The sequence below is a fragment of the Engystomops pustulosus genome, chromosome 3 (assembly GCF_040894005.1).
Source record: "Engystomops pustulosus chromosome 3, aEngPut4.maternal, whole genome shotgun sequence".
Taxonomy (NCBI): Eukaryota; Metazoa; Chordata; class Amphibia; order Anura; family Leptodactylidae; genus Engystomops; species Engystomops pustulosus.
In genome coordinates, this window is record NC_092413.1 from 205,164,486 (window position 1) to 205,192,321 (window position 27,836).

General features: G+C 44.3%; 1 protein-coding gene across 1 annotated transcript; it reads right to left on the reverse strand.

Moving 5' to 3' along the window:
- Positions 1 to 4,538: 4,538 nt before the first annotated feature.
- Positions 4,539 to 26,056, reverse strand: MFSD2B (MFSD2 lysolipid transporter B, sphingolipid). The gene is made up of 14 exons (XM_072143630.1): positions 25,957 to 26,056; positions 20,154 to 20,276; positions 18,951 to 19,075; positions 15,040 to 15,163; positions 13,732 to 13,810; positions 12,723 to 12,901; positions 11,142 to 11,232; positions 10,409 to 10,530; positions 10,036 to 10,122; positions 8,943 to 9,023; positions 6,757 to 6,866; positions 6,526 to 6,669; positions 5,943 to 6,119; positions 4,539 to 4,954 (listed from the first exon to the last, which is right to left on the reverse strand). Exons 1-14 carry the CDS (start codon positions 26,035 to 26,037, stop codon positions 4,918 to 4,920), a joined length of 1,560 nt encoding a protein of 519 aa, XP_071999731.1. The 5' UTR covers positions 26,038 to 26,056; the 3' UTR covers positions 4,539 to 4,917.
- Positions 26,057 to 27,836: the final 1,780 nt, after the last annotated feature.

Sequence of the window (27,836 nt, forward strand, 5' to 3'; positions counted from 1 at the left end):
ACCCCCCCACACACACACACTTACAAACACACTACAAAAAAGTGAGGTAAAGTGCACAACCCTTTTAAATTTTGAACCTTCAGCTATGAGACATTTCAGCCCTATCCATGGTATAAGTGTACATAGCAGGAAAGCCTCTTTGACCATGTATTTTGTCAAATATTTTCTAGATTGTCTGAGGCAGAATTTATTTCCCTTTTTCTCTGGGACTCCTGTTCCCTCAAGCTACGAATCACTGACGTAAAACAAGCCAGGACGCTCATTGGAAATTCATCTTACAGACATGCGACTGACACTTACTAGTGCAAACTAAAGTCTGCTCAACGGCCCCCATCCTACAAGCCGCTATTGCATGTGACCCCCCCCCCCTCCATTATATATGATATGATGAATGTACTCATTGGAAACTCGTGGGAGGTTGCCAGGAGCTAAACATCTATGCCAAGTATCCTGAGACGCTGCGTGATGCCTCAGGATGGGAGGAAGTAGAAGTTTATTAATGTTATTTCCCGCTGATAAGTTATGAAAGAGGAGAAAACGGTTATTGCTGAGCAAGCGTCACATCCTATACTGTGTGCGAAATATTACAGGTACGGGCAAGTTTGGGAGAATTAGAGCATCAGATATATCATCTGTGGGTCATCGGATATATCTTCCCATTCATGTAATTCAGTTCTGGAACCTTGAGATATGATGAGTCACAATATCTGAAGCTTGGAAGTGAATCAACCATAAATGTGAATGAGCAATCTGCAAATATAATAACGTTTTAAAGGAAAACCCTGGCCTAAAGGGATTCTTATAAGATTAAAATATCAATAGCCTATGCTCAGGATGTAAGCCTGAAGAGGGGGCAATGGCTATGCTGCGGCAAGTGAATGAGGCTAAGCTGCAATACCAAGAACAGCCACTGTACAATGTATGGCGCTGTGAGCAGTGAAGAGGCTTTATCGCTCATCCATCGCTGATTAGTGCGGGTGCCAGGCATCAGACACCCGCTGATCTGGTCTGGTGGTCTAGTAGGGAATAAAACAATAAAATAATAACAAAGGGCCCGATTCGCGTTTTCCCGCCATGCTACCCCAATTTTTCCAATTTGCGCCGATTTTCCCTGTATTGCCCCTGATTTTTGGTGCACGCGATCGGATTGTGGCGCATCAGCGCCGGCATGTACGCGACGGAAATCGGCGGGCGTGGCCAAACGATAACCCGATGGATTCGGAAAAAACGCCGCATTTAAAAAGAAAAAAGTGTCGCGGGACTCGCGCTTACCTATATATAGGATGTATAGGATGGTGCATTCCGGCGGACCTCGGGGAACTTCAGCGCAGCAGCGACACCTGGTGGACATTGGAGGAACTGCCTTAGTGAATCACCGGAAGACCCGAATCCACCGCAGAGAGCGCGCCGCTGGTTCGCGAATGGGCCGGGTAAGTAAATCTGCCCCAATATGTCACAAAAAGATATTAGAACTTTATGCACTGATTAACCCTCGGTGTTGATGGAAGCAGAGCAATCCGGTATGACTAACTCTTTTATGCTTAAGAATAGGGATGAGCAGACCTGTTCAGCTTTGGGGTTTGCCAAGTGTGTCTGAACCCGAACCTAAAAGCTAAGTTCCGGTAGCTTTGCCAGCTTCGTTTCAAAAAGCTACAAATGTCTCAAGTACCAATTGAGGGCGTTATTGGTGAGGGTAGAACTTGAACGCCTGGTACAGGAACCCACATTGTTCAGCATGGACCTTAATGTGTGGGTTTAGGTCCTCTCAACCATACTGTTGTAGCACAGTTTGTAGTTTTGCGATGCCTCAGTTTGCACAGTAGAATATCTTGAACTAAATTGCATAAGAAAGTGATTCAGGCCATGATTTTTCAGGGAAAGGAATATGCAAATAAGATTTCCTGGATGGGAAAAGGAAACTCCGCCTCCAGTGGTATATTGATGAAGGCAGTTTCCTTGAGGAGGTGGATTCCCCTTTCTGAATTGGGACACTCCAGTTTTTGTAACCCTGTTTTATTAATGAAAATATATTACATATGTATACTATATGACTAACTGGTTTCCCCTTTGTACAGTGCCATGAACAGGTTTGAACAAATTTAACTGTGGAGACTGGAGTTAGCTATGATGCTACGACATGTATTACCTGAAAATCTGTATATAGTACTACATACAGGGGGGAATAAGACTGTCCTGGGCTGTATGAATATTATAGCCCCTGCAAGTCTAGAATCATTTCCTACATATGGTGCTAGAATTAGCTTCTTGGGGAATGGAGAAGGAAGGTTGTACGAAGCCTGGTAGTAGCTTCAGGCTGGGTTGACAGAGATGGAGCTAAGTCCTGGTGGTGGACCTCTGCTCTGGGCTTAAGTCTCCTGACTTGCCCTGGGTGCTGGGCAATGGATTGAGTCACCAGTGGTTCCTGGTATTAGGAAATTTGCTATCGCAGTCAGACAATGGGGTCTGGTTCTCTCAAAAGACCATGACTTTAGAACTAAGACCAAGACCAAGTGCTCCCGCCCACCAGGGGTTTATATACTCCCTTGGTCAAGTGGTAGCACTTGTCCAATTAGCTTCCAGCTTGCTTTACAAGAACATCATTGGACAGTAACATCTCACAGTGTTAATTATTGCCTTACCAGGCAGTGGCTACAGCTGCCATCACTAAGTTCTCCTAGCAGTAGCATCTGGATGAGTTGTGCAGGCTCACCAGATATATCCTGACAAGGAGAGGGCGCTATTTGCAACAACCACCTGGCCTACAAGGATTTCATGGGTGAAGTTCATTCTCAGTATAGAATATGGTGGGTGGCTTGGGTGACAATGGGCCCCCTAGAAGGCTTGGAATTGAGGGTACCGCCCCAAACCGCCTATATTTTAATCCACTATTGACTACGTATATCTGTATACAGTAGAGGAAGAAAATCTTCTGAATTCATTAGCGCGGACCAGATTCCCAAAATATGAGTTTAAGAAGGTCCCAAAACAGATAAACATTCATATGCATAACAGTGATCAGACCATACAAGATATTTCAGCATCTGGATTTACCATATTACTGGTTTATAGTCCACATGACTTTTGGTTTACCAGGGACCATAGGAGCTTCCAGTGAATATAATAGATAACTACAGGAGGCTCCTGCAACCAAAAAAAGTGATAACATAATTCTACCCCACAGTTCTTATGTCATGTCTTGTCTACTCATATATTCTCAGTCTCAATTTCTGCTGCTTTGAAGGTATTTTATATTTCAGAAATGAATAGGGCAAGTGATACTATTATATTTTAAAAGTAAAGCAGCTTCCTGGTGTCTTTTTTCTGATTCTTTTTCCTGTAGTGAGCAGTGGCTCTGCAAGCCTTCAGAGCTCTGCCCACTTCAGACAGATAAGGAGGCTAATATTTAATTCTTTCCATACCTAGAGAATATTTCCTCTGGTGATTCAGCTCTCTGAGGAGACTACACTATCCAGGGACTGGCTGTAAAGATTTAAGTCATTATACACTTTATCAGATTTTTTTTTAACTCTCAGGTGGCGGTGGATATAGGAGAGATCTGATTTACACAACCTGCTTAGATATGGAAAAATGGCAGAGGGAAAAGAAGGAGAAAGGAACAGATTTCTATAATAAAATATATGACAAAGTTTACTATTATCATCCGCACTATGGATTTTCCAAACATAAAAAGTTTAGTTCCACTTTATGTTTCTAGAAAACAATGCAATGTCTACCAGACCCTTAAGTGGTTATCTTAAAGGGGTTTTCATAATGAGACTGCCACCTAAATTTATAGCTTTTAAGATTACATTCAGTGGAGCTTTTAGGGTAGAAGAGCAGTAGACCGCTGAAGTAGCAGGGTTGATGTAACAGAACTGTTGTACTTATGTTGTGTTAGAGTTGATACATTAGCAGTCACACATCATTTTCAATCTTCCGCTCACCACAGTAACACATCTGCCTGCCCCTGAAACTAAACATTAGCCCTCACCTGCAGTTATCAGCCCACATTACACATCAGCTCGCCCCTGCATTTACACCTCGGCCCGCCCCTGCAGTCGCACTTCATCCTGCCCCTGCAGTCGCACATCAGCCTGCCCCTGCAGTCACACATCTGCCCGCCCCTGCAGCCGCACATATGCCCGCCCCTGCAGTTCCACATCAGTTTGCCCCTGCAGTCCCACATCAGTCCGCCCCTGCAGCCGCACATCTGCCCGCCCCTGCAGCCGCACATCTGCCCGCCCCTGAAGTCCCACATCAGTCCGCCCCTGCAGCCGCACATCTGCCCGCCCCTGCAGTCCCACATCAGTTCGCCCCTGCCGTCGCACATCTGCCCGCCCCCTGCAGTCCCACATCAGTCCGCTCCTGCAAGTGCCCATCAGCCCGCCCCTGCAGGCGCACATCAGCCCGCCGGTCATACATCAGCCCGCCCTTGTTCACTATGAACATTATAACTCATAAAAAACAATATGTTGTTTTATTTTGAATTAATAAGACCATTAAAGGTAAATAGATAATAATAAAAATTGCCCCCCCCCCATTTTATATATAATGTCCAAGCTGCCTCAGAGACCTTCATCATTGGCTGTGACTCAATGCGATAAATATGTTTTTAGATGTCCCTCAAATCTTGACAGAACTTGTCCGTGATGTAAATGTAGCCCTGATGTAATAATTGTACCGGTACCCAAAACTGACGTCCATATATTATCTTCTAGTCAGATTTTAGGCACTAAAAGTAATCTCTTCATGTTTCTCCATGTCGGCCTCTAACTGGACTAGAAGGGTGATGATAGCGCACAGCGGCCACGGCTGATGGTTTCCATACTCCGGTTACTCCATGGACGGAGCAGATGGGGTTCATGGTGATCATGACAAATGTTAGACTTGTCCATCTAGTGCAGGACATTCACGTTATTATATGACAATAAGGGTCGAGCGTCGAGTCTGTAACCTGGAAAATATAGATGAGGTGACATTTTACATTACATTATGTTATAGAGATAGAACGCAGCAGAGAAGGGAACGGCTGTCATTTCATGGCTACTCCTGCAACTTGCCTATAAGGTCCTACTCGGGGGTGAGCAATAACAGCCCTGGAGGCTAGTGGCATCAGTGCGAGTACTAGCTGGGTGGTCAGGGGGCACTCCGAAATTACATGATGGCATCCGTACAGGAATAGGACAGGTCTGTGATGAGAGGAGAAAAATGCTAGCACCTCAGGAACCTGTAAGGGGTCTCTTCCCCACATATGGGATATTATAAATCGTCTATATTATGGGACCTGATGCAAATTTTGCATTGAGATTAAGAAGATTTTTACACTTCTTTTTACACTGTTTTCTTGATTATGTTATTTTTATACTGGAATAAACACTAATGGTGGATTTAAAACAAACACATTGCTGCACATTAACCAAGGGTCCGTGGAATGCATTTCTGTCGGGCTTCCCGAATTTTTTCGATTTCTGCCGGTTTTGGTGCACGCGCTCGGAGTTTGGCGCTGGCTTTCATGCAACACAAATCGGGGGGCATGGCCGTCAGACAACCCGACTGATTCGGACAAACCACGGAATTTAAAATTCAAATTGTGCCTCAAGTCATGCACTTACATGCACCAGGAAGAAGGTGGTGGGACGGGACAGGTAAGTAAATGAATTCCCCATTGTGGGAATTCATCTTTTTTTGCACCAATTTTAAGGTGGTTTCACCAAAACTTTACATTATTTGAAAAATTTTATTTGGTGCACATCGGATCTTAAGACAAGCCCCCTTTACATTGTACCCCAACCATTTCCAGCTAAACCACGCCTTTACATTATACCACGCCCATTTCCAGGTAAGCCAGTCCCCTTTGTTAGACAAATTGTTCATAATTCTAAGAATATTCGTGCATTTTTGGTTAATTTCTTCCGATGTATTGAAGATTCATCACTTCTTACCTTATGTTATTGAGTGCGAGCTCTGTTTCCCTCCTTGTGTCTTCTGTGATTGGGTAAAAAATGAGGATGATCAGTCCTAGGATGATGAGGATACCCGGGGCGGCACCAATGAGTATCTGGAGCGTCAGCACAACGAGGTAGGGCTGTCTACACGCTCCACTGCTGTAACCTGCGAATCTGTCGACAGCATTAGTCAGGGACGTTAAAAATCTAGGATCTTTGTACAATATTGCAGTACAACTGAGCTGCAATACCAAAGACAACCAGTAGCCAAGTCTGGCGCTATTCCTGGATATACACAGCTATATTTTTTATAATACTGGACACCCCCAGTCATATTTATGATCTAAGGTTTGTGGGTCTGTCTAAATTTAGGGTTCAACATTACTTACATTACTTACTTATCTTGGGACCTATCTTTTAGGGACAGATAAAGGGAACAGAAGTACTTGTCTAGCTGCATTCATTTTAGGGGGTCATTATAGAAAGGGGAGTGGCCTATAGAATGGGGTGTGGTAAGTGTGTGTACACAACCGTCACCAAACACCCAGGTCGCCGAGAGATAAATGGCGCCACCACTTACTGCAGGCTCAGGGTAGAGATCCCTAGTGAGATCCCTGCGGACAACTTCGTGAAAAAGACAAAAGAGGAGTAAAAAATGGCTTCCAGTCCGGCTGCAGAAGGATTCATCTGTTGGAAATTGTCAACTACGTCAGGAAGCATGGACCTGGAGAGGGGAGACAAGGTGTGTTGTTGTATTTGTCCCCATGATACAAATTTATCAAATGTGTTCTATGTGTTAATGTGTACGAACCACGGCAGGAGCAGAGAGGCGGCGATGCTGAATCCTGACGACACGGCCACCGTGTACCCTACAATCACGTTTGGTAGAGTGACCAACAAGATGGCGAACGGGATCATCCACTGCAAAACCAAAAACATCCAAATGCTGAGGATGTCACAGCAACATACATTGTACAACCCCACACCCGTATCTTACCCAACTCTTCCATATTGAACGGGACAGTCCTGGATTAATGGATTTGTCCCGCTGTCCAAGGAATATAATGGTGAAGCAGAGAGCCATGTGCTCCCTTCACCACCATTGAGTCTATGCTGCTGTTGGGTTTATCAGAGGCCGGCAAGAGTGTGATGATGTCATTGAGTCTGCCTGCTTCATATCATAATAATATTGGGCCTCAAAAATGGGAGTAATATTAATGGGGGTGCTACAAAACCGCTTTCCAGATGCCAAAAGTTGTGAGACAACAGACATGTACCAAGGGGCGTAACTACAGCAGAAACAGCCATAGCACCTTCTATGGGGCCTGCAGTGTCAGGGGGGCCCAGCAATCAACCGGACACCCTAAAGAATGGAGGATTATACATGTTATGCTAACAGTGCACATCTTCCACAGTATACACCTGAGGCAGCAGCTCAGATAAGAAATGTTGACAGGACTTGAATCTCTCATTTCCTCTTCCTGCCTTCTACCGTATATACTCGAGTATAAGCAAAGTTTTTCAGCACAAAAAATGTGCTGAAAAACGTCCCCTCGGCTTATACACGAGTCAATACACGAGTAAAAAATAATAAACTTGTATACTCACCCTCCGGTGTGGCCCCGATGTGCAGCGCTGCTTCCCCAAAGTCTGTGCAGGTCCTCTTCTGGCTTCTGTGCTGTAACTCTGTGCTGGGCGCCGCCATGTCTCCCGGGCGGCACCTAGTATGACGTCAGCAGCGGCGCATCATACTATGCGGCTGCCGTAGAGAGCAATGGCGGCGCCCTGCAGAAGAAAGAAGATGGGCGCGGCAGCCAGAAGACGAGCCGCGCGGACATCATGGGAGCAGCGCTGCACATGGGGGCCACCGGACGGTGAGTATATAAGTTTATTTATTTTTTTAGATGCTGGGCTAGCTGTATACTACTGGGGGCAGGCTGTATACTACTGGGGGCAGGCTGTAAACTACTCGGGGCTGGCTGTAAACTACTGGGGGCACGCTGTATACTACTGGGGGCAAGCTGTATATTACTGGGGGCAGGCTGTATACTACTGGGGGCAAGCTGTATACTACTGGGGGCAAGCTGTATATTACTGGGGGCAGGCTGTATACTACTGGGGGCAAGCTGTATACTACTGGGGGTAGGCTGTATACTACTGGGGGCAGGCTGTAAACTACTGGGGGCTGGCTGTAAACTACTGGGGGCAGGCTGTATACTACTGGGGGCAAGCTGTATATTACTGGGGGCAGGCTGTATACTACTGGGGGCAGGCTGTATACTACTGGGGGCAAGCTGTATACTACTGGGGGTAGGCTGTATACTACTGGGGGCAGGCTGTAAACTACTGGGGGCTGGCTGTAAACTACTGGGGGCAAGCTGTATACTACTGGGGGCAAGCTGTATATTACTGGGGGCAGGCTGGGGTGGCTGTATACTACAGGGGGCAGGCTGGGGTGGCTGCATACTACTGGGGGCAGGCTGTATACTACTGGGGGCAGGCTGTAAACTACTGGGGGCAGGCTGTAAACTACTGGGGGCAGGCTGTATACTACTGGGGGCAAGCTGTATACTACTGGGGGCAAGCTGTATACTACTGGGGGCAAGCTGTATACTACTGGGGGCAAGCTGTATACTACTGGGGGCAGGCTGTATACTACTGGGGGCAAGCTGTATACTACTGGGGGCAGTGCTGTATACTACTGGGGACAGTGCTGTATACTACTGGGGGCAGGCTGTCTACTACTGGGGGCAGGCTGTATACTACTGGGGACTGGCTGTATACTACTGGGGGCAGGCTGTAAGCTACTGGGGGCAGGCTGTATACTACTGGGGGCAGGCTGTATACTACGGGGGCAGGCTGTATGCTACTGGAGGCAGGCTGTATACTACTGGGGTCCCTTTCAGAAGTCTGCAATGCTGCCCAGCCACCCATAGTTATGCCCCTGCGTGTACCCCATGGGTTCCCAGTCTTAGAAAACTTCGGGTAAAAACTTACAGAAATCCCAAAAGCTGCTGTTTTCTTGCCAAATCGTTGCAGGAACCACTGCCAGAAGGGTATACTCAAGACAGCGGAAATCTAGGAATAATAAAAACATATACAGTAGATACAATTACTGAAGGTGATTTCACATCTATCTATCACCTTATATACATATACTATTGATGATCCTATTGGGGACAGGGACTGATGTGACAAGCTCTGTGCAGCGCTGCGTAATCTGTGAGTGATATATAAAGAATTACTATTGTTATTATCTAATTGCAGCTGGGGTTGTTGTAGGGACAATTGCCCCTACAACACAGGTTATCAGAAGACAAGAACAATAAGGCCTCTTTCACGCACAGACAATGCATGTGAAAAAGATCCATGACTGGGGTCTATCTTTTCTATTGCGATTGATCATCAAAAAACTTATTGCATGTGTCTCAGAGTGCAATGCATTTTTGATGCGTCGACATAGGCTTGTATGGGGCGTTTTTCATACACGTGACTTGCAAAAGTAGAACATGCTGAGAGAGTCAAGCGCTTTGAAAAAAACGTGCATGGGCGCATGAAAAAAGATGCAAGTCTGATAAAAACTTTTGAATATAATGGGGCTCATGCTGCACTATTGTTAGACTTTGCACCGTTTTCGGGGTTTGCACAGCTTTGACAGGTATTTAACAGGTGTCTGCGCTGGGATTGTGTTGCATGGGATCAGATTGTGGCACAGCTGCGCTGCTTTCATGCAACAGAAATCGGGGGGCGTGGCCGTCGGACGACCCGACTGTTTCGGACTGAGCGCGGGATTTAACTTTCAAATTGTGTCACAAGCCATGCACTTACATGCACCAGGGAGAAGAAGGTGAACTCCTGCGGACCTGAGCGGGGAAGCGACACATGCAGGATATTGGCGCACGATCTTAATGAATCGCGGCAGAGTGCATTATACACGGACAATGCCCTTTCGGGGAACTCGCTGGACCGGGTAAGTAAATGTGCCCCAATGGGTCAGAATGCAATGCTAGTAGGACTCGTACAGTATCCATGCACGAAAATTAGTGAGAAAGGGGCGAGAGCATTACAAAGGAGTCATAAGAGAACTCACCAGGATGGTCAGCACCAGGTTCTGGAAGTGATCCCGCAAGTCTCCTGCAGCATGTGTGCAGAAAAGGACAAAATTGCTCTGAAGCAGCTGATAAGCAGAGAGAAAAGTGTAAACGTGAATGTAGTTATACACCAGAGACTAGAAGACTTACTATTACTGCTGCATCATCTGTCTATAGCATGAAACTGGATTCACAGCAACAAGCACTTTATAAATAGGGATTCAGTCAAAGGTATAAATAAGTTACATCCAGTCATAAGGTAAGTGCATAGATATATAAGGATAGATGCATGTCTATGAGTGGAGTATATACTATGTATATCCAGAATAACCCCCCATTCTAGACCTTGTAGCACCATGATGTCCCATTTACCTGAACGGCAGCTGATATCAGCAGGAATGACGCTATGAGGTACACGTACGGCCCGTGCCTCATAGACTTTTTGAAACCGCTACAAAATGGCAAAACTTTCCCTGAAGACTTGGCAAAGAGGTCTGGAAAATATACCACATTATTCATAGATTATCAATAGCAAGAAGTTGGGTAACCCCTTTAAACAAAATATACCATTTTCTTTTATGCATTATGAACCAAACATACCTTGAGAATGCTGTAGCTACACTGATGCAGAAACATATCTTGTTTAATCCCTGAACTGAGTGGTTTTGCTGAAAAAACTATTATAAAATGGAGCTTCTCCTCACCCTAATTATGCATTGCTTCAGAGAATGATGTAATCACTGTGTTGTCCCTGACAGGCAGAAGTAATCAATCGCTGCACCATCCCCCAGCTGCTGTGTATGAGTCATCCAGCTCAGGTTGATTAGTCCTGTCTGGACAGTTCAGGCAGCTCTTTTATATACGACAGCCATTCTTCTCCCAGCTTTCCCAAGGCCCTGAATTTTATAATTGTTTTTTGAGCAAAACCACTCGGATCAGAGATTAAACAAGATATATTTCTGCATCAGTGTCGCTACAGCATTCTTAAGGTTCTTTACTATTGTGGCATTCTTAAGGTATGTTTGCTTCACAATGCATAAAAACAAATGGTAGGTTTCCTTTAAGTAATGACTACACATAATACTGAGTGTAGCTCAGGTCTCACCATTTCTCTCTTTGACTCCCAGTGACAGGACGGCGGTGCAGATCACGTATATAGAGCCGATCACACCAGCAGCGATCATATAGACCTTCCTCTGGACATACATGGGATACAAATATTATATAGACCCATTATCAATGCAACTTTTATATAGATGAACTTGTAAAACTTTCTGACATACTTTATTGTTTAACTTTCACCATTCTCCATGCTATGGTCTTGCTGTCAGTGAATGAGAAGACTCCTGGTTTCATTCAGAGGCAGTAATCCTGTACATAACTTGTCCTGCTCTCAGCTGGGATGTGGAGACAACTCTATCTGGTCTAGACAATGCTCTGTGAGCTAAACAGCCTGGACTGCAGACTGATACATTGGGGCAGATTTACTTACCCAGCCCATTCGCGATCCAGCGGCGCGTTCTCTGCACAGGATTCGGGTCCGGCCGGGATTTATGAAGGTAGTTCCTCCGCCGTCCACCAGGTGGCGCTGCTGCGCTGAAAATCATCTGAACGCGCCGGAATACACCGAGCTGGACCAGGTGAAGGTAAGCGCTTCCCAAGCGACACATTTTCGGTTTTTAAATGCGGCGGTTTTTCCGAATTTGTCGGGTTTTCGTTCGGCCACGCCCCCCGATTTCCGTCACGCGCTTGCCGGCACCGATGCGGCACAATCCGATCGTGTGCGCCAAAGTCCCGGGGCAATTCAGGGGAAATCGGCGCAAATCGGAAATATTCGGGTAACACGTCGGGAAAACGCGAATCGGGCCCTTAGTAAATGACCCCCATTGTAGCAAATTGCTAGCAAGAGAGGCAGATTACGTTCTTGCTGTCAGTGAATGAGAAGACTCCTGGTTTCATTCAGAGGCAGTAATCCTGTACATAGTTAGTCCAGTTTATAAGTGAAGACGACTGTATCTGTTCTAGACAATCCTCTGTGAGCCAAATGCATCAGCAGAAGCTTCATAAATCTCTATGTTAGTTTGCTACAATGGGGGCCCGATTCGCGTTTTCCCGACGTGTTACCTGAATATTTCCGATTTGCGCCGATTTTTCCCTGTATTGCCCCGGGATTTTGGCGCACGCGATCGGATTGTGGCGCATCGGCGCCGGCATGCACACGACGGAAATCGGGTGGTGTGGTCGAACGAAAACCCGACGGATTCGGAAAAACCGCCGCATTTAAAAAAAATTGTTTCGAAGGACTCGCCCTTACCTTCACCAGGTATAGGCTCGTGCATTCCGGCGGACCTTGGGGAACTTCAGCGCAACAGCGACATCTGGTGGACGGCGGAGGAACTACCTTAGTGAATCGCCGGAAGACCCGAATCCACCGCAGAGAACGCGCCGCTGGATCGCGAATGGACCGGGTAAGTAAATCTGCCCCAATGTATCAGTCTGGTGTCCAGGCTGTTAAGATCAAACAGCATTGTTTAGACTGGATACAATGGTCTCCCCTGCGAGCAGGACGAGCTATGTACAGGATTACTGCCTCTGAATGGAACCAGGAGTCTTCTTGTTCAATGACAGCAAGCACATAGCATGGAGATAGCGAAGAACTGAAACACCAATGTCTTCCCATACTTACAGCGAGCAGCTTGTAATCTGCTGACCCTGGAGTCAAGATGGTGACATTCGCTGGGGGGTAAGTGGCATTCATGGAAACGTTCATCTCTGCCCGGCAGTGATGAGAGGTGTGAGCGCTCGCCACTATCTGCCCTTGTAGAGCCGCTCCAACCAGAGTCCCCAGCACCTCCATGGTCATTCCTATAGAAGAACATTTCATAGTATTTTTGGCACAGTGTATAACAGTCTCCAGGTCTACCATAAAGATATCCAACTAAAACCCAAATAGGATTTCTATTAGACAGTTTTTACACTATATGAAGTCACCTTCTCAAGTATTACAGCAGGACTAAATACAGTTTTTGGGACAAAAAGTCTTCGCCTGTACACCCAAAAATGACATAACTGAACAGTGCAGACTGTACTATGTTCAGTTACCTGTGTAGTGTGCAGGGGGCGCCAGATTCAGGATTTGTGGCGCCAGTTCTTCCTGAATCTGGTGCCCCCTGCACTTCTCCGACAGAGTGCACCACTTTTTTTTGGTGCACCTTTAGCATGGGGTGTGCGACACAATTCTGTTGGACTGTGAATGTTAAATGGGGTGCACGGTCCGACTGAGCACCAGAACACCCATTTTAGTGATGCAATTTGTTTCACGTGAAGAAACAAATGGTCGCGTGCGACACACAAATATGGGACGGACACTTCTTAAATACCTGTGCAAGCAGTTTACACCTAAAAGAACGTGCAGAGTATGACAGAAAACTGGCGCACAGCCCTTAGTAAATGTGCCCCATTACTGCACCTCCCAAATGTGCTCTAAAAGTCAAATACAACCCAGTATGGGACCAATCACAACACATCCTATAAAAAACAAGCCCCCCTTAAAAAAAAAGATAAGGGAAGGGCAGATTTATTAAGAACTGAGAAGGATTCAAGAAAAAGGAAAACTATGGGCCACAGGAAGGTGACAAAATGATGCATTCCACTTAATTAACATTCCCGGTTATTCCCTGGTGTCTGGCACTTACTGTACGCAGTTGCTGAATCCCTTTCCGTCTGGTCTGTACTAAGAAACATGGTCAGAGTTGTGTACGGTACATGATATATCTATAGGGGGAAAAAATCAGCCATTTAGAACCCCCCAGATCCACGTGTGTAATTCCTACAGCAGCAGGAGGGGGCGCCATATTACACAAACGGTGGGTTATTCCATTACTGTGAAATATAAGTACAGCTGTTCTAAAAGCCCAATTTTGGTTCTGACAAAGGAATCTCTATATCTCGATGGCTTGCATTTTCTTTTAATCAGTCACCAAATCCCTTCAGTATTGACAACTGGGCGTTTACTTTCTGAGCCCAATAGTGTCAATGCTGAGTTAAGGTCACTGCAGATGAACTAACACTGATGGTGTAAACATTTACCCATGTTGTTCAGGTTTATGAGCACTAGATGGCACCAGAGCACCACACACACAGCAGCAGGAATACACTAGAAAGGAGCTTACCAAATTCTGCAACTTCTTATCACTGTTCAATATCATCATGCGGCATTTAAATTATATATACAGGCGATCGCCTACTCAAGAACACCCGACTTACAGACGACCCCTATTACAAACCGACCTCTGGATGTTGGTAATTTACTGTACTTTATCCCTAGGCTACAATAATCAGCTGTAACAGTTATCACAGGTGTCTGTAATGAAGCTTTATTGTTACTCCTGGTTCTTATGACGACCCAAAATTTTTTAAATCCAATTGTCACAGAGACCAGAAAAAATTTGGCTGGGGGTTACAATAATACAATATACAGTTCTGACTTACATACAAATTCAACTTAAGAACAAACTTGGGTCTAAAGTTCGGTAGATGTCTCAGGGCCTGTAGGCTATATCAGCGAGAGGGAGGTCTGTCTCAGTGGGATGGGGGTCTGTCTCAGCGGGATGGGGGTCTGTCTCAGCAGGAGAGGGGTCTGTCTCAGCAGGAGAGGGGTCTGTCTCAGCAGGAGAGGGGTCTGTCTCAGTAGGATGGGGGTCTGTCTCAGCGTCTGTATTCTGTCTCAGCAGGAGAGGGGTCTGTCTCAGTAGTATGGGGGTCTGTCTCAGTAGTATGGGGGTCTGTCTCAGCGGGATGGGGGTCTGTCTCAGTAGGATGGGGGTCTGTCTCAGCGGGATGGGGGTCTGTCTCAGCGGGATGGGGGTCTGTCTCAGTGGGAGGGGGTCTGTCTCAGTGGGAGGGGGTCTGTCTTAGCAGGAGGGCAGTCTTTCTTAGCGGCTGTAGTCTGTCTCTGGTGGAGGGCAGTTGGTGTCTGAATGATTCTGGTGTATGATACTCACTGTGCTCAGGGCTTGGAAGGAACAATAGAAGAGCAAATACCACAGGACTCTTCCGGTCACAAAGGGAGGAACAAACCACAGGAAGAAGTAAGAAAGCACGAGAAACGGGGTGCACCCCACAATCCTGCAATGCAGACATAGATGATATAGAATGAAATTACCTCTAATTATCTACTACCTATGACCTCATACCCAGAGCACCCACTGCTGCCCCTTATAAGATATGACTGAGATCAGGGGCATGGATGACATATAATGGAGAAATTCTCCGGTGCCATGACTGTAAGTGCTCTGGAGGCGGACCCTAAATGTCCATATTTCCTGGTCTCTCCTTTTAAAGCGAAGTTAAAGAGTCAAACCTTTAATTCCCTTTAAGAATGTATTGCAGTCACATCTTGTCTTATTTTTGTCTCTTTTAAAGGGAAGGACAGAAGGATTTTTAGTCCCCATAACTCTGAGTCTTGGAATTTGGACTGCTGGTGAACTTTTCCCCTATTCTATAGATACATGAGGTGTTACTTGGTGAGAAAATCTTCGCTGCATCTTATTTTGTATAGAAACCACCTCCATGTCATTGCCTGCTGCTGAAGCTGATCATTTTCCAGATCAAGAGCTGTAAAAAAAAACTAAAATTCCAAAAACAAAGGGACAATGCGGGTCACCAGTTCTGTGTGACAATGATGCTTTGAGTAAGGTTCTATGACCCTCTGTGGGATAATGGGCGACGGGGATGAATGTGCAGGGATAATGGAAGCGGTAAGTTCTAGCAGAGTCTCCCCCGGATCAGCGCTGCCATGTCTGATGTATGAAGCTGCTCCTAGTATGAGGAGCATAACACTGCCTATACTGGGAGACCCCCATATTTGTGTTAGATAACAGCAGATCGATGGTGGTCCGAGAACCCACGTGCCATTAGTACTCCCCATCACGCAAACTGTGCGGTTATCACTGTCCCCATCTCCTCTCTCTCTTGTCCTAACCTGGCTACTAACCATTATAATCATGTTCTCAAAAGTGCCCTGGATAAGATGGCACCACCCTCAGTCCCTGCCTTTTGACACAAATTTCGGCAACCTTGGCACACGCCCCAAACCCGTTTCCCTCTGCAGTGCTCCAGGAGGGCCCAACGTCTGTGGAGAAACTCGTGCACATCTGCAGACTACCTACACATCAAATTTATGCTCAAATCCTATAACTCTGCCCTTCACCTTGCTTTAAAAATCTAATATACTCTCTCTCTAACAACCCCAAAAGGCTCTTTGATACTCTGCACTCCTTACTAAAACCAAAGGTGTTAGTCACAGACAACACAGATTGTGATGAAGATCCGGCCGCCTACTTTAAAGACAAAGTCAACTGCATTTGCCAGGAAATAATTTCTCAATCCTTTCACCCCACTAATCCCATCCCTCCGGTGGCTTATCTTGTTCCCTCTCTTCCAAGAAGCCGGTCACAGAGGAAGAAGTGTCCAGACTCCTTTCCTCTGCTCGCCCCACTACCTGCATCAGTGACCCCATCCCCTCACATCTGGTACAGTCTCTCTCCCCAGCAGTCACTTCTCACCTAACTAAAATCTTCAACCTCTCTCTCTCTTCTGGTGTCGTTCCCACTTTCTTCAAGCGGTTGTAATTATTGCTCCAGTACTAGAAAAATCTTCCCTGGACCCATCCAGTGCTACTAACTACCAACAAGTTTCTAATCTCCCTTTTATGTCCAAACTCCTGGAACCCCTGGTCTATTCTCTATAACCCGCTATCTCTCAGCTAACTCCCTCCTGGACCCCCTACAATCTGGTTTCCGCTCTATGTATTCCACTGAAACTGCTCTTTCTAAAGTCTCCAATGATCTCCTCACTGCAAAATCCAAAGGTGACTATTCTCTCCTCATTCTCCTGGATCTATTGGCAACGTTTGATACTGTGGACCACCAGCTCCTCCTCGGGAGGCTTCGCAATGGAGCCTGAAGCCACTCTCTTGGTTTTCTTCCCATCTCTCTGACTGCAATTTCAGTGTCTCCTTTTCTGGGTCTTTCTCTTCTCATCTTCCTCTCAGTGTCGGGGTTCCTCAGGGATCAGTCCTAGGTCCTCTTCTCTTCTCTCTCTATACTGCCCCCATTGGATTTGGTTTCCAGTATCATCTCTATGCTGATAATACCCAACTATATACTTCTGCACATAATATCACCCCTGCCTTACTCCAGAACACTAGTGATTGTCTCTCTGCTGTCTCTAACATCATGTCCTCTCTCTTCTTGAAACTAAATCTTTCTAAAACTGAATTTCTTGTCTTTCCACCATCTACTAACCAAGTCTATCCTAACTTCTAACCAAGTCTATCCTAAGCTCTTGTGTCACCCCCTCATAGACTGTAAGCTCTTGTGTCACCCCTCATCCTCATAGACTGTAAGCTCTTGTGTCACCCCTCATCCTCATAGACTGTAAGCTCTTGTGTCACCCCTCATCCTCATAGACTGTAAGCTCTTGTGTCACCCCTCATCCTCATAGACTGTAAGCTCTTGTGTCACCCCCTCATCCTCATAGACTGTAAGCTCTTGTGTCACCCCCTCATCCTCATAGACTGTATGCTCTTGTGTCACCCCCTCATCCTCATAGACTGTAAGCTCTTGTGTCACCCCTCATCCTCATAGACTGTAAGCTCTTGTGTCCTCCCTCATCCTCATAGACTGTAAGCTCTTGTGTCACCCCCTCATCCTCATAGACTGTAAGCTCCTGTGTCACCCCCTCATAGACTGTAAGCTCTCGTGTCACCCTCTCATCCTCATAGACTGTAAGCTCTTGTGTCACCCCCTCATCCTCATAGACTGTAAGCTCTTGTGTCACCCCCTCATCCTCATAGACTGTAAGCTCTTGTGTCACCCCCTCATCCTCATAGACTGTAAGCTCTTGTGTCACCCCCTCATCCTCATAGACTATAAGAACTTGTGTCACCCCCTCATCCTCATAGACTGTAAGCTCTTGTGATCAGGGCCCTCTCTCCTATTGTTCCATATGGCTGTTTGTACTATGTAGTGTAATATTATATTAGTATATGTTCCCTATGATTTGTAAAGCTATGGAATATGATGGCGCTAGATAAATAAAGATTATTATTATTTCTACTGCAAGTGAAATGGCCCAAACCTGATGCTTAGACTGTGTCCTGGCGGATCTTACCTATAGTCTTATCTAAGAAAGTTAAGAAAATCAGGAAAGATCATCAGAATTTGAATTGTGACCTCGCCAAGACACAGGAACATGTGACTGATGTCAAAGAGGACCGGGTCCATGTGGAGTGGTGGTCATTGTAAACAGTGTCGGGCTGACTCTCCAGAAGATCCTCTGTTGGGCCCAAACTTGAACCTAATACTGGACTCCAGAGGGGATTGGTGGACCCAAGGATCTGATGCTTCTGGAGAATCCAGCTTGCCTCCTCTCAATCTGGATGAAGTGGTGGTCGCACATGACCACCGCCACCTCATCCAATTCCTTCAGGTATAGCCTGGTGCCATGCCCAGCTTCTCTTCATAGATGCAATGTCTACAGGACTCTGGACTGGTGGAAGGGGGGGATCAGTTGTTAGATCTCCATTATTTGGATATTTGACTGAGAAGTTTTGTTCGTGGTATATGAAAAAATATCTGCTATCCTCACATATTACCACACATATTGTTTTTGGTCAGAAGAAGACCTTTTCATGGCTCATCTTGGGAGCTGTACATTTTCGAACATGATAACATTTGTGACCAAGACTATCCTAGCGGATATATAATATATGCTGACCAGCAAAGCCACATATACTGCCCTAACTTATATATATATGGGGCCATATATGTCTGGACCATGCATAGTTATTAGCCCTCAACCTTGCACATCCAATCAAGGTTCTACAAGAGGCAGTGAACATCTCACCCACCATGGCATCAGCCGTCCGATTACCGTCCATTTGCTTTTGTTGATGCAAAATCCTACAATAGGATCAGTGATTCCACCCCAGGTTTTCCCAAGGCACAGAACCAGAGAGGCCTCGAAAGGAGTGATCTAGAAGAAGCAGGAGACAAGATTAGTGGATTCGATGAATGAGTGCAGAGTCGGACTGGCCCACCAGAATATCAGAAGATCCCCCGGTGGGCCCTGGTTCAACCCAATACTGAACCCCTGAGGTCCTTCAGAAAACACAACAATTTGGAGGCTACTCGAGTATATTTCCAGGGGGAAAATGAAGAGTGGGCCCCCAAAATTGATTTTCTCTGGTGGGCCTAAGGAAACCCAGTCCGGCACTGAACGAGTGGGTCTATGTGGCTGAGCACCGGTGACCGGTAGGAGGGCACACCATCACTTCATGGTCTATATAACATTGTGGCATCATGTCCCGGGTCTGTGTGTACCTGTGATGCTGCACTATCGCTATCTACATTGCCATACATTGCTACGTTGCCATAAAGTTAGAACACACCGAGCATTGGGTGAACACACAACTCACCACACAACCACCTAAACCTACAAGATTGATACCTACATTTTCTCAGAAATGGTAAAAAAATCTCTAGTTTTGTTCTTGGATGTGACTTCTCAGTGTTTGGATTATCCGCTGAAGTATCACATAAAGTTTCTCCAGATAATAACATTCTCTCCGTGTCCTACAGCAGCCACGTCACACAGAGAAATATTTCTCCAATCTTGTCAGAGTCCTAATAATATTTATCCAGATACTTATTTTTTATGTTTTTTATCATCACAAGAACATTTTATGGTCTTTGCCTTTAAGATTAGGGTGAGATGATGAAACATTCTGCAGAATTCCAACAGATAAGCCACCAAAATCAAACCATTTACAGGAGAGGTGATATGTGCCCCCAGCAATCACACCATAGGGGGGTCCCATGTTCCTTCTTCACATGTAGCAATGGTGGTACATACACATCTCCACGAGTCTGATGGAGAAAGCCTAGCACAGCGCTAGGGTATAGTCCTCAGTCCCATAAACTTGTATGGAGCATCATCTCACAAGTGACCACTGCTAAAGTCAAGGGTGGACGCAGTATCCTGTTCTCCTGGCTGGTGGGACCATCACTATTCAGGAACCAGATGGGTGATAGGTTATGATTCTGGTTCTTACCTGAGCTACATCCAGGAGGTAAATCTGCAGGAAGAAGGCTGCGGCGCTCCCCGCCACCTGGTTTGGGGCTCCACCTATGGCATAACACGTCTTCCTGAAGACGGAGAGTTTGTAGTGCTTGAACTGGAAGGAGGTGATCAAAAATGGACATTAACATGAATATCATATAACATGAACATAAAAAGCGTAAGAAGATCACGCCGCGGTGATACTATATCTCAAACTATTTATTGGAACAAACCAGCGCTGGGTGCACCCCCCACACAAAAATGTCACCATAACTTGTGCTCAATTACATCTGACAACTACATTTTCTGCTGTTCACAAGGCAATAATTGTCTGCTGGGGCTCAGGCCATGTTCACACATATTGGCCAACATTCTTCAAAAACAGCAGGCAGCACAGTGGCTCAGTGGTTAGCATTACAGCCTTGAAGCACTAGGGACCTGGCTTCAAGTCCCAGAGTCAACATCTGCAAAGAGTTTTTATGTTCTCTCCGTGTTTGAATGGGTTTCCTCCCACACTCCAAAACATACTGGTAGGTTGATTAGATTGTGAGCCCCTTTGGGGACAGGTTTGGCAAAGCTCTGTGTGCAGTGTCCTGTGTAGTGTGCAGGGGGCACCAGATTCAGGATCTGGCATACGTTCTTCATAAATTTGGCGCCCCCTGCACTGCTCCACTTTTTTTTGGTGCACCTTTAACATGGGGCATGCGGCACAATTCTGTTGGACTCTGCATAATAAATCTGGCGCATGGTCCAACTGAGCACCAGAGCGCCCCCTTCAGAATAGTGCAGCCGCGCCGCAAGTAGTCTGCACTGAACGTGCAAAGTCAGACAGAAAACTGGTGCAGGGGCTTTAACCCCTGAAAAGCCTCTACTGACCGGACATTTTTAGCGAATTTTTTTGCGTGCTCCCTTAAAAAAAATTTTTGCGGTGTATTTTTTGGGGGGACACAAAGAGCTAGTTAAAATGTAATAAAAGTTAAAACATTTTTTTTTTTATTTTTAGTTTTATTTGGCTTTAAAAGTGTTTTAGCTTTACATTAAAAAAATGTACATTTTCAAATTATCTCAAAATGAACATTTATTAATGAATTCCCTATTTTGTTTCGGTCGTTTTGATATATTATATGTATAGCCTCAGGCAAACGGGACGACTATGGCAAGGTTTTTTTTTTTTATTATATGGGGAAACGTGAATGTATTTTTATGAATATTTCTAATATTTTATATTTTTTGTGTGTTTTTACTTTATATGTCTCCCATGAGGTGACAAAAGACCCCTGGGGGACAGTTTCAGTTACAGAGGAAAACCACCACCTGTCACTGGTGGTGCTGTTCAGAGCTGTACTGGGTCTAATTAGGCCCAGCAGCTCTGATTAACCCCTTTAGACCCAGCGGGCATGTGACCGCCAAGTCTGTAGAGCTGGTGGAGAAGCGGTAATAAACATTCAAAACGCAGGGTGCTCCTAAGGGTGCTGTCACATAGTGTATCCTTTTAATTTTTTTTGCTGTAATTTTAGACCCTCTAGGGTTCCAGTTCCCTTGGGGGTCTAAAATTACAGCAAAAAAATAAAAAATAAAAACAGATACTGTATTGCAGGTTGTACAACCTTACACAGCCCTGTACACCAACATAATAACTAAAAAGTTATTGGCCTCAGAATATGACTTCCCTTTCAGTTTCTTTTTCCTTCTAGAAAAATATTAAACCATCAATAGAGATGCCTAATAGGCTCCTCCCACTTTACTTTAAGTAGGAAGTGGGAGTGGCTGTTGCTTCTGAAAACTTGGTTTATCAGCCGTATATGGTATCAGTCAGAACACATTACTTGCCGACATCTAGATTTAAAGGATACTTTTGTCCCGCCTCTCTTCCGAATATTCCCTTTAACACCACTTTGCGTAAATTCCACATTTTTGGAAGGTAAATTTGCCCATTTTTTAAAAATAAAATATACACATATTTTTTTTTACATTCACAAAAACTGTCAACACTAATTCCTATATTCTATCAGTATTCAATTTCTCCAGTTATTACAATTTGTACGCCCTCATGCAACCTTACCACTTTTATACTTCTTACACCACTTCAACTTTTTTTATTTATAAAGAAAACATTCACAGAAACCTTCAACACAAATCCGAATAATCTATCAATGCTTAGTTTCTCCAGTTGTTACTATTTGTGCGCCATCCTCCAAATTTAATATTTTTTTCCTTACTATTTTTTCTTGCTATCATAAAACCAGTTAGGGTCTATTCACAAAGCATCTATTTGGCCGATCTGTCACACTTGTCTATAGTGTGGACAAGATCCTATGGACAAGTGTGACACTTAAGCCCCTTCCACACTGGCGTTTTTCACGCGCGAGTTCTGCGCGTGCATTTGACGCGCAGAACTTGCATTGCACTCTGTCCCATTGTATTCAATGGGTCTTTCTTCATTAGCGTTGGTTTTCACGCGCGTGCTAGCGTTCGTTTTTCACGCCCCATTCAAGTCTATGGAGATGCATCAAGAACGCATTGCACTCGCAATCATTGCAAGTGCAATGCGAGTGCAATGCGTTTTAAAAGTAAGGGTTGCTAGGTGACCAGAATAACAGTATTTCCCCTGCTCGCGAACGATCATTTAATTAAAAAAACACAATGAAGAACAGTGAAGAATAGAATAAAAACAGTGAACACAGTGAACACAGGATCATTTAAGAGAAAAACACAGTGCAGAACACAGTGCAGAATAGATTACAGATGTTCGGCACATCTGCTTACTTGTCGGGAGATACGTGCGGAACGGTGCGAACAAAATAGCATATGAAGAACAATATGTATGTGTGAAGAACACATTGCAGATGTATTTAAACATCTGCAATTTGTTCTTCACACACATATATATATTGTTCTTCACATGCTATTTTGGGCGCACCGTTCCGCGCGTATCTCCCGACAAGTAAGCAGATGTGCCGAACATCTGTAATCTGTTCTGCACTGTGTTTTTCTCTTAAATGATCCTGTGGTCACTGTTTTTATTCTATTCTTCACTGTTCTTCACATCTGCTAACTTGTCGGGAGATAATATACACGGGGAACAGTGAAGAATAGATCGCAGATGTTTGCAACTTATCAGAAGACATTATTTTTCAATTAAATAACCCATTTTAATCCCAAACCATGGTCCCTTTGAAAAATGCTCGAGTCTCCCATTGACTCGCGCGTGAAAAATGCGCCGAAAACGCAAAAAAAACGCTAACAACATGCGCGGGAAAAACGCAAAAACGCTAATTACTCCAAGGAAAAATGGAACAAAAACGCAGCCAAAAACGTCAGTTTTTCACGCATTGCACCCTGACGTGAAATGCAACGCTAGTGTGGAAGGGGCCTTAGACGCTGTGTGAATAGGTCCTAAATGGTTTTATAACAAGAAGGACAAAATTGCTAAAGTTGTAGGATGGTGCACAAATACTAATAACTGGAGAAACACTGATGAATTGTAAAAAAAAAAGCAATGTCCCTTCATCAGCTGAACGTTACAGCTGTGCCCCCAATGTGACAGTAGGGTGACCCCGCTGCCTGGAGTAGCTATGATGTGCCTTTATCTGCCAGGCCCATGAATTTGTGAGCAGTCAGTACATAAGAACGTATCCTATATGAGGCTTTCTATGGGAAGGTGCAGCCGACAGATAAGAGGAGGCATCAACATATCTGCTGCCAGGCGTTTCCCGGAATCCAGAGTAAGCAAAGCCACCACGAAACCAGATGGGGGTCAGCAGCCGCACACCCCACAAAGATAGTCACAACGTAGCGGGGGCATAAGGGTAAAACAAGTAGAATAGAAGGGGCTATAGATGAAGATGACGTATGCCCTATCCATAGATAGGGTGTAAGAGGTGGGGGAGTGGGGGGGGGGGGTCAACAAATAGGACACCCACTGCACCACGCACCCACCGTTTATAAGAATGAGGGTGCTGAACTGTGCCATGTCAGTGAGTCCACAGTACTCTCTATGAGACCAATGAAATAGATGAGTACAGTGTTGGCTATCTTCATCAGTCTCATAGTGGAAACACATCTGATCGACCATTACTTCACAGACTGGGGGTCCCAGCAACTCTATGTAGATGGAGGGGATATATAGATGAGTGATGTATAATATATAGATAGATAAATAGATACATACATACATATGATAGTGTATACAGTGCTGTACTGGAGGGGATATATAGATGAGTAATGTATAATATATATGATAGTGTATACAGCGCTGTACTGGAGATGATATATAGATGAGTGATGTATAATATATAGCATAGTGTATACAGCGCTCTACAGGAGGAGGATATAGAGATGAGTAATGTATAATATATATGATAGTGTATACAGCGCTGTACTGGAGATGATATATAGATGAGTGATGTATAATATATAGCATAGTGTATACAGCGCTCTACAGGAGGAGGATATAGAGATAAGTGATGTATAATATATATATGATAGTGTATACAGCGCTGTACTGGAGATGATATATAGATGAGTGATGTATAATATATAGCATAGTGTATACAGCGCTCTACAGGAGGAGGATATACAGATGAGTGATGTATAATATATATATGATAGTTTATACAGCGCTGTACTGGAGGGGATATATAGATGAGTGATGTATAATATATATATGATAGTGTATACAGCGCTGTACTGGAGATGATATATAGATGAGTGATGTATAATATATAGCATAGTGTATACAGCGCTCTACAGGAGGAGGATATAGAGATGAGTAATGTATAATATATATATGATAGTGTATACAGCGTTGTACTGGAGGGGATATATAGATGAGTGATGTATAATATATAGCATAGTGTATACAGCGCTGTACTGGAGGGGATATATAGATGAGAGATGTATAATATATAGCATATTGTATACAGCGCTCTACAGGAGGAGGATATAGAGATGAGTGATGTATAATATATATATGATAGTGTATACAGCGCTGTACTGGAGATGATATATAGATGAGTGATGTATAATATATAGCATAGTGTATACAGCGCTCTACAGGAGGAGGATATAGAGATGAGTGATGTATAATATATATATGATAGTGTATACAGTGCTGTACTGGAGGGGATATATAGATGAGTGATGTATAATATATAGCATAGTGTATACAGCGCTGTACTGGAGGGGATATATAGATGAGTGATGTATAATATATAGCATAGTGTATACAGTGCTGTACTGGAGGGGATATATAGATGAGTGATGTATAATATATAGCATAGTGTATACAGCGCTCTACAGGAGGAGGATATAGAGATGAGTGATGTATAATATATAGCATAGTGTATACAGCGCTCTACAGGAGGAGGATATAGAGATGAGTGATGTATAATATATATATGATAGTGCATACAGCGCTGTACTGGAGGGGATATATAGATGAGTGATGTATAATATATATATGATAGTGCATACAGTGCTGTACTGGAGGGTATATATATATAATAGTGTATACAGCACTGTACTGGAGGGGATATATAAATGATAGTGTACACAGCGTTGGACTGGAGATGATATATAGATGAGTGATGTATAATATATAGATGGGGATATATAGATGAGTGATAGTCTGTACAGAGCTGTAAGATGATGGATACAATTTATAGCAAGTAAATAACTGATGTGCATGTGATGATGGTGAAGGTTCCCCTGCATATAACTGATAGTGTGTACAGTACCCACCAGTGACTGATGATTTGTCAGGGTAAAAGGTAGAACTACAGGGCTCAGCTCACCTGTCGGGCTGAGTTGTGTCGGGGCAGCCTCCTGGAGTTGGCGCTCGGTGTCCTCAGCAGCTCCACGTCTCTCTCATCCATGTCAGGAGCTGAGTGTGCAGGAGCGCACTGCCGCCACCAGAGGGCGAGAGGGAGGCGCTGCCGGTCATCACTCCGCAGATATACAGTGCATATATTTATACTAATAATACAAGAAGTATATATATACACCCCAATTATACAGGCAGTATGCACACATACATTTATACAAACATATCATTTTCTAGGGCTCCTCTCTCTGTATATGTGATATATATATATATATATATATATATATATATATATATATATATATATATATATATAATAGCACCAGTGTGAACAGAATCAAAAACGAGAGAAATCTATGTCGTCCCCCCCCCCCCCCATCTTCTGGTCGGTATCCACCGAGTTGTAGGGGTTGACTTCCTATAGGTTGATCCCATTCACCACTTACTATGTGTGGATGACTATTGAGACTTGTTGTCTGTGAGTTGAGTTGCAGTAATGCAGCTCTGCCACTATAGCGAGAATGGAGCTGTTCTTCCCCCTCCATTCTCTGTGCTGATTGACAGTTCAGCGGCGTGTCGGGAGGTTATAAGTGTCAGTCCCCCATTAATCTGGTATTGATAACGAATCTAATGGAAAAGTCATCCATACCAATAAGCTGGAGGACCTTAGCAGGGGGTCTGCCAGGTGTATTGGCCTCGTCGGCCCCTATGGGGAAAGCATTGGCGCATACACAGAGCGGTGCCTGTCACACCGTTGTACGAACTGCTGGAGTATGAAATAATCATTGCTGATTATCAGTCGCAGCCGCCATAAAACATAAAGGGTTAAACTGTATAATAGCTGATAATGACCGATCCACTCTATTATTCGTGTCTTCCCCCTGACAACCAGAAACACAACCGGACTCCGTACCAGAGTCATAGACTATAAATTAAAAATAAAATTAATGTAAAAAGTCCTCTTATTGTCTGCCAATTAAAACATTCTCCCCCTGCAAAAAAAACAAGCCTCCCCTGTGTAGTGCACGTGTCTAGCACAGTAAATTCTGTAATGTGCTTAATTTTTTGGAACCCAACGTTCCAATAAATAAAAATTTTAAGTAAAAAAACAAAAAAAGTCCCTGAAAACAACATGATGTAGCGCACATTGTACATACAGTAGAAATCCATGTGAGAATTTGTGTATTAGGCCACAGATGCAGCTTTGTGACAATGTTCTAGGGCAGTTATTAGAAATCCAGGACTAGCATAAGGCAAGGGCCATGGGCCGATAGCTCCGACACGTACAGGCGGTCCCCTACTTAAGAACGCCTGACTTACATACAACCCCTAGTTACAAACGGACCTCTGATAATTGGTAATTTATTGTACTTTAGTCCTGGGCTACAATAAACAGCTATAACAGTTATCACTGGTGTCTGCAATGAAGCTTTATTGTTAATCCTGGTTCTTATGACAACCCAATGTTTTTAAAATCCAATTGTCACAGAGACCAAAAAAATTTTTAACTGGGGTTACAATAATAAAGTATAGGGTTTCCGACTTACATACAAACTCAACTTAAGAACAAACCTACGGAACCGATCTTGTATGTAACCCGGGGGACTGCCTGTGTATATGCAGCCAAAAATGTGGCATAGGTGTGTAGTCATTTGTGTAGATATTTAATTTTTTTTTTTTTTTAACTGCTTTATTGAACAGAATCATGAAATAAAAATATACAGCTGCATTATACACAATTATTTGGTACACACAAAAAAAATAATTGTAACAGTATTGGAAACACTTTCTTCCTTACGTTTAAATTACATTTTAGATACTTTTCCAGCTTTAAAAAAAAAAAAAAACACA

What these genes read in the sequence shown, in the direction of transcription:
- MFSD2B (XM_072143630.1), bottom strand. Translation starts at nt 26,037, where the DNA reads ATGGATGAGAGAGACGTGGAGCTGCTGAGGACACCGAGCGCCAACTCC. An exon ending in ACCTCCTGGATGTAGCTCAG is followed by an intron (nt 19,076 to 20,153) that starts GTAAGAACCAGA and finishes TGCTTCTTCTAG; the next exon opens with ATCACTCCTTTCGAGGCCTC. An exon ending in ACCTGGTGCTGACCATCCTG is followed by an intron (nt 9,024 to 10,035) that starts GTGAGTTCTCTT and finishes TATTATTCCTAG; the next exon opens with ATTTCCGCTGTCTTGAGTAT.